We start from the raw sequence: 8,127 nt of genomic DNA on the forward strand, positions 1-8,127 counted from the left end.
TTTGTACAGTATTGCTCCAGGTCAGGGGGGCATGGTGGCGCAGCAGGTTTGACTGGGTCCTGCTCGCTGGCGGCTCTGGGGTTCAAGGGCTGCTTCGGGTGCCTTGTGACGGACTGGCGTCCCCTCTTGGGTGCATCCCCTCTCCCTCCGGCCTTATGCCCCGTGTTGCCGGGTTAAGCTCTGGTTCACCGTAACCCTGCTTGGTAAAGCAGTTTCAGCTAGTGTATGTATGTCTGTCTGTTCCAGGTCAAAGTCTTTAAGTCCACCGCAAAGAGCCAGATGTCCTCACAACATGGTGAACCCCTACGCGGGACGCGGTTCCAAGAGGCCATAACGCAAGCTATGAAATGCCGAGCGTGAACAGCGTTCGAAAGAAGTGGCATTAAGTGAACTCAAGGAGTTTATATGAGTCCAAAGTGACTTTGCTCGCAGTTGTTCTAACATTTCTTATTTTAATGTGTTGTTTTTTTGTTCTTCTCTGCAACCGGCGGACGCTCACGTCCAAGGTGGCCAAGGAGATGCCGAGGCTGCGTGTTCTCAAAGGGCTTCCGGTCTGAGCCCCACAGCTTCGGGCCACGGCTGAATATATTGGTCATTTGTTCTCAACGCCACACCTCGAGTGCACCGAGGTGCTACCCTGTGATCCCCTCTAGCACAGAGGGCCAAGGAGACTCACAGGGGAGCCTCTCCTTCTTTCGGAGGATCAGGAAGGAGCTCAGCACGTATTTGACCTCACGCGATGCAGCGGCTCTGCCGAGCACCTTTGCGCCGCTCCGCATTTGCTGTCCTCGCGCCGCCTAATTGGTGCTTTAAAATACGCGAGTTTGCTCATTCGGGAGACAGACGGATGTCATATTCACTCACGTCACAGCTATGATGCACCTGAGAGTGACTCACGCTGCTCACTGTATAACCGCAAATGCGGGACCGTTTACAGCAGTTTTGTACCCTTTATAGGTCTGTGTGCAGTACAGTCCCTACTTTTCACTTGAGAAACAACGGTTCAAATGGGGGCGTGATGGTGCAGCAGGTTTGGCCGGGGCCCGCCGTGCGATAGGCGCGGGGTTCGAGTCCCGCCTTGTGGCAGGCTGGCGTCCCATCCGCTGTGCGCCCCCTCCCCGTTCGGCCCCGTGCCCCGTGTTGCCGGGTTAGGCTTTGGTTTGCACCCCCCCCCAGGACAAGCAGTTGCCTAGAGACATAGAGCCTGATCTTGTTAATGGTGTTTTGTGTGATTTTCAGCCACTTTAAAAACATTTAAGAACATTGAACACAACCGAAAGGAAAATTTTGTGTTTTGGTTACGACCTCACAGTCTGTGCCCTAACAGTTTGGTATAAAGAAGACAACTAAATAAATAAATCCATAAACTCAATTCATTGAAAATTGTTCAAACTATACATGTCTCTAAAGGCATATGTTTAACATATTCAGTTATTTTTAATTACACACCATTTTGTATTTCTCTGAAATTATAATAATTTAAGTACGAAAGTCTGTTTTTGCACCATTTATTATAAACGGGATCATGACTGCGGCAAATTGCCCTTACGTACTCTTGCCAGTGTTAAAGACAGTTGCTGTTTGGTGGTGAAAAATGACCTAGTAATAAAACCATACCATGGTAATGAACGAATGACTCAATAAGTAAATAAAATAAGTATATATGTAATTAATAATATATACAATGATATCTTTAATAAATGTATGTGAAATAAGCATATAATTAAGCGAAAAAGCACAAATCAAATTGCATAGAGTAGGTGTTTTTTTAACCTCAGTGCTTTTTCAAAGTTAAAAAAAAATAGGACACTCAATATGGTGGAAAAGCAGTTTCCAGGCAGGGTTTTTTTAAAACCTTAAACCTCAGTAAAATTACACTGGCAGGATGTTAAATTATAAATTCCCTGCGAATTAGTTTTCGAGCGCTGGAGAATTGCGGTATTCCGTCATGAATGTCGGAGTAATTCTGTACTCGTGAGCGGGGCTGTGCAGTGATGCTACGCCGAGGTGCAGAAATGCTCATTTTTCTCAAGCGGGCCTCACCGGAGATGTTCTCCTGACTGCAAATGCAGGACCCGTTGGTCGCTCTGTATGTATAATCGAGTGCCGTTTCAGCTGCAGCTCTTTTTTCGTGAGACGACTAAGAACGTGCTCGTACTTTTGTTGGCGAGATGACAGTTGGTGTAATGTTTCTCTGCGGAGCTCTACACTCTCGGCTCTGTCTGGCTTTCAGAACTCTCTCATGTGGCTTCCCTTTGACCAGCGAAGCCCTAGGAGATACGCAGGCAATGACTGCCGCTGCCCGACTGCTGTTCCTCGTTCGGACCCTACTAATATTTCACATGCTGGAGCATTACCATTAAAGAAGCCGTTTGGCTGCTGTGGACTGTTAATCGTGTTAACGTAACATCTGCAGAAATGAGATTCCTCAGGCTCTGAATTTGCATACTCAGCCTTCACAAGGCTTCCCGGCATCCCACATGAGATAGGCTACACCTCGTTATGAAAGCACTGCCCGCAAAGGGAGCTCTCTGACTCCTGCCTTGACGCCCGTCAAGCCGAGAACCTCATACGGATCTCCCCTTTAAACTCATTTACTTCGCGAACTTCATAAACAACTGTAACCAACCATAACTCAGAGTGCAGACCGACAAAGCACTGGACCCCATGAGCCCTTCCGCTTGGAGACGTGGTGTGGGAACTTCACAGAAATCAGCCATCAAGTCAATGGCCGACACGTAAGGCACCAGACTGAAGGAAGAAAGTTCATTCGAATGACGTTTTTTGCGTGACCCAAGTCCATGTTATTAGTTAGAAAACCTTGGGAATGAGCGGTGGGAGACCTCAAGTGTGTGAAAAGCAGGGAAAAGGAACACACGTAGCAAGAAGCCCAGCTTTGTACCTGTGCTCCTCTCCAACTCTGCACCCTAATATATTACAGCGCTTTATCACTGGTGTCTTTCGGTGAACCATTTCCCTGGAGAAAATAAAGCCAAGGCTTAAATGATAGTTATGGATGGCAGCAATAACAAAGTGCTCTGTATCGACTTTTTAAACACAAGTTTTCGCTCTGTGAGAATCACAGCAGAAATAAATGCCTATTTCATGTGACTTTGGAAGAGTCCAGAAAAATGTTCAAAAGAGAAATATAATAAAAGTTCAACAAGCTAAACCATTTTAAATATATAGCCTGTCTTCACAGCAGATTTCCTATTTACAGCTCCTATGTTAGTCTTTTGCTTAGCAAAAGTGATCTGGATCTCCTTCTAAATAGGGTACGTTTTGCTAAAAGAATTCATAGAGCAGTGGTTATTATACATGTGCTCAGAGGAGATGCGCTTTTTTGAATGAGAACTCCTCAGTGACCTTGATGCTCATAAGACGTTCCAAAGAGAGGAAAAATATGTGTGTTTGAGACATAAATCATGACTGTAATAAAATTATTTTAGAGAACTTCAAACAACTGTGTTTTACAAAAAGCTACTGATTTGCCTAATTCTTGTCAGTCCTTTATAATACCTGACCACCAGTGGAAAGTCTTCTTCCTAGAGTACTTTTCTTCCACTTTCACTTCCATTTCCAGTTTCATTCATGCTTGACCATTTCTTCATATTTTTTAATGATCTATTTTTTCATTATGATGATAGTTTCATTCATCAAGGACACCTTTTTTATTACTTATTGCTTCAATTGCAGATCTTATGAGGAACCTGAATATTTTTAAGGGCACTTTATTTTAACTCAAGTGATGATCATTGTCTACAATGCACACATTGCACACAAGTCTTGGACATGTTTTCTTCGCTTCTAACTCTTCGGTTTTGGTATCTTTAGGCTTCTCATTAAAAACCATCTGTTACCAGTCATTCATTGGGCTGTTACATGCACATAAACATCAGACATGGATGAGTGGTTGTGCTTTGAGGATTTCCACTGCCAGTCAAAGCCACTGTTATTATTTGGTAAACCCAGTTATTAATACCATCTGATTTTTGGATCACAGGCACCATTTTTGATGAAACTGTGCTTCCAAACTGCCAACCTAAGCAATCCACGTGTTACCTTTATAATACTGATAATATGGTGAACTCTGGAAGGGTCGCGGTGGCGCAGTGGGTTGAACCTGGTCCTCCTCTCCGGTGGGTCTGGAGTTTGAGTCCCGCTTGGGGTGCCTTGCGATGGACTGGCGTCCCGTCCTGGGTGTGTCCCTTCCCTCTCCGGCCTTACGCCCTGTGTTACCGGGTAGGCTCCGGTTCCCCGTGACCCCGTATGGGACAGGCGGTTCCGGAAATGTGTGTGTGTGTGTGTGGTGAACTCTGGTTTCCACAATACAAAGTTTCATAAAGATATTACTGTTGGTCTTGTAAATATTATTAAGAGGTAATTGTCTTAAAAATTAGTAGTTTGATCACTCACACTCACACACAAATGCAGTGATTAGTCACCTGGTAGTTTTATGTGCACATTCCTCTTTTTTGGTCTAAAATAGGTCTTCCTTGACCATCATATATTCAGGGATGCAGTCTGGGTTTAAAGATAATTTGTTCAAAATAACAAAACAGTGGTCTCACAACAGAAAACACTTTTACCGTTTCATGTTGGCAGAATTGTCATGGTGATTCTTCATTTGTTTCCGGTCTAAAAGTAGGTAATTGTGTTTTCCAAATACACAAGTAAATCAAAATGAATTTTCCATTTTAGCATCTCTTTGCTGAGGTTTTGAAGTGTGGAAGGTGCATGTTCAAACTCAAATGGCATTACTCTTAACCACCAAGGCCCATCTGATTTAGTGAGATGACTATTTATGGTGGATATTCCTGCTGAATTATCCATATTAGGTTGAAATGATGTTTCGGAATCATTCTGTAACTCTCTGAAGTGCCGTAATGTGTCTCTCTCTTGTTAGATGTACATCCAGACCACAACTCTCACCATCTCGCTGAGCCTGAGCGCCTCCGTGTCCCTGGGGATGCTTTACATGCCCAAGGTTTACATTATCATCTTCCACCCAGAGCAGAACGTACCCAAGCGTAAGCGCAGCTTCAAGGCCATCGTCACTGCCGCCACAATGTCCAGCAAGCTGACGCAGAAGGCTACTGACAGACCCAATGGAGAGGTCAAGACTGAACTCTGTGAGAGCATGGAGACCAACAGTGAGTATGGTGCGTGTCTTTTTCTTACCCTTCATTGCTACTTTTATTGTATTTAGAAGACATGGGATTTGATGAGTTTCCTAAAAAAAATGCTGTTAACCTGATGGTAACCAACTTTTTACCCCAAAAAAACTGAACTTGTTCATTCTGTAGAATTTTTGTGCTCATTCTGGAAACTACTGAGAAAACGGAAATTTTATTAGTTTTCGTAAAATTATTCAAGATACATGCAGACACTTTTGTTTGCCCTGCAGGTGTGGTTCTGTCACATTTGTAAATAAACATCTTATGAATACAAGGTCAATTCAAAATGTTTAAATACCTTGCAGAAATGATGTGCCTCATTAAAAAATAGGAGAAAAATGAAAGAGCAAGGTGTTCAACACTATTAATTTGAACAAAAGTTAATGTTGCCAAAATGTATCATGTTCTCATAAAGACTTCGTGTGAGCCACACAGCATATTTCTTTGTTCAAAGTAAAAAAAAAAAATTATATTTTGTGGTATAGTTGCCCTTTTCCACTCATCTCAACAGATTTTGCCTCTGCCAATTTCAGGGTTTCACTTTCTAGGGCTAAGAGTGCATTTACTCACTTGTTGTCTTACCATATTTCTCAAAACTTTGTTCAGGTGAAGATAATTTATGCCCTTGCAAATATTCAAGTATGTGGGTTCTTTCTTGTCTTTGGGGACATATTCCTGATCAAAACATTCTGACCAAACCTGGGTTTCTGCCTGTTTTATTTCTAAAGGAATATCCAAACATAGCCGATTTGCTACGGCTTCAAGCAACTGTACCCAAGGGGACATTATTTCCCTCCTTTATTGACTGAAATCAGCCCTTGACTTGCACTTTAACTGCAGCTTGGAACTACATACATCCCCAGATAGGTCCTGACCTTACTTTGGTTTTTGAACTTCCTTCAACAGATCTGGACTGCAATCGATACAGAGAAAAGTATTGTCATGCAATATTCAGTGAAGCTCCTTCTACAAAGCAGACCCCAGAAGCATAGCGCAAGTCTATGTGTGCTTTGGGTATTGGATTTCCTATCATTGTGTCCGTGAACAGAGTTAACGGATGGTGGACATCAGTGTTGCACATGCCAAGTGGCAGTATTATTGTAATAATACATGTAAAACGTACAGTGACAAGGCAGATATTAATAGCTACTTAGCTAAATGACCTCACACATGTATTGGTCCACATACATGCGTTCCATCTGACCTGAATGCGACTGCTGTGGTCCTCATAGAAGAAGAGAAGAATGGAGGCAACAGGCAAAGCAACTGACTTTTAGACCTTTCACGGAAAAACAAAATTCCTTTTAAGTCAAACTGTTGTTGTATTTTGGACAATCATTGTGGTTTAAACAAAAATGGACGCAGAGGAAACAATTGGGAGTTTCAGGAGTGTCATGGTCCTTGTAGAATGAAGACACTTGTGCTGTAGGTTCAATGGGTCTTTGAGAACAAAGTGTAACACCCAGCCTCCCTCATCTCCTCCACAGCATCATCGACAAAAACAACTTACGTCAGCTATAGCAACCATGCCAACTGAAGGGAGCTGCCGGAGGGAAGACGCCCAAGGTGCACCAGACCAGGCCCCGATGTGAGTCACCGATGATGGGAATCACCTGCCGGCACCCAAGCATGAGCTGTTTTCGCTGTTCGGCTTCAAACTGACCACTGAGTGAGGGAGGGACAGGGACTCGGCTGAGCGAGTGCTTTTCTGCATTCAGACCTAATGGCTCCGGTTCAAACAAAACAAAACAGAGAGAAAATAAAACCGCAGGCTGAAACAAAAAAATAAAGTCAGCGCTGAGCTGAAACAAGCAGCCAAAAAAAGAATTTGTAAGCTTAAATGAAAAAAGCGATGGCAGGAAAGAACCGTTTCAAAAATGTTTTAAAAAAGTTGCGTCAGCCATGTTTGTTGTTATTCTACTCGTATTTTTGTGGTTGTGAAGATTTTTCATTCTTGTCTCACTTTGTCAAACATGCATAATGAGATGAGTTTGTCTGTTGTATTGGCTAACTGGATCGTAGCCCCGGGTTGTGAATCTGTAAATGCGATGGTTGAAGCATGCCAATTTTTATATAAATAATTTATTTATAATAAAGGAATGTTTTGCAAATGTTTAGCATTGTTGGCTGTCCTTTAAAAGACCACATCTGAGCTCAGAATACAGCATAAACGTTGACGGTATGAGCGGAGCTTTTTTGGTGAGATCACTCATACACGTTTACGTTCACACCTCATATCACACATCACACAAAGGCTGTCAATAGAAAGGAGGCAAAATCAATGAAAGTGGAAACGAACGCCCTTGGGCCACACAGAGTAAACAGCTGCTTTTTTGTAGGACAACCAAGTTTAGAGGGAGGTTTAAAAGTTACACGCCATTAACACTTGCGCTGTCTCTGTGTATTTGTCCCACACTTGCAGTGTATTTGACAGTACTTACCCTTCAGACACAGTAGCTCTATAATCATCCCCTGCATTCAGTGAAAACTGCATGAAATAATATGATTATATATACAGACAGCACAGTGGTTATACCTCTTGGCTTGTAGCTGAAGGACTTGCATTCATATCCCACCTGCTGTTGTGCCCTTCATCCAAGGATCAGAGCCTGAGTTGCACCAGTAAAAATTACCCTGCTGTAAATGGGTAAATCATTGTAAGGAGCTTAGGGTACAGCGTAAGCTGCCTTCAAGAAGTGTCAGCTAAATTAAATAATAATAATAATAGGAGATCACAAGTTTTGTGCTCATCATTTACATTTACATTTATTCATTTAGCGGACGCTTTTATCCAAAGTGATGTACATCTCAGCAAAAGTACATTTATGCATTACGTTAAGAGAATAAGACATAGCTGCAGACATGAAAGTCTCAAGCAAACCTAGTTTGTTCCCTACCACTTGCTGCACTGAGGTTTGTCGTTTGAGTCTGTCCGTCTGAATCACTCGCC

The 8,127-nt window shown here is 42.8% G+C and overlaps 1 protein-coding gene across 5 annotated transcripts in view; it reads left to right on the forward strand.

Moving 5' to 3' along the window:
• The window catches only part of LOC108931525 (metabotropic glutamate receptor 8-like), a 115,439-nt gene extending 108,190 nt beyond the window's left edge, over positions 1-7,249 (forward strand). For all 5 annotated transcript variants that reach the window (XM_018747306.2, XM_018747307.1, XM_029249838.1 and 2 more), the window contains exons 10-11: positions 4,907-5,162; positions 6,665-7,249. In XM_018747306.2, coding sequence (XP_018602822.1) covers positions 4,907-5,162; positions 6,665-6,714 — 306 coding nt within the window. In that variant the 3' untranslated portion in view covers positions 6,715-7,249. The remainder of the gene's footprint in view (positions 1-4,906; positions 5,163-6,664) is intronic.
• Positions 7,250-8,127: the final 878 nt, after the last annotated feature.

This window comes from Scleropages formosus, chromosome 2 (genome assembly GCF_900964775.1).
Source record: "Scleropages formosus chromosome 2, fSclFor1.1, whole genome shotgun sequence".
NCBI lineage: Eukaryota > Metazoa > Chordata > Actinopteri > Osteoglossiformes > Osteoglossidae > Scleropages > Scleropages formosus.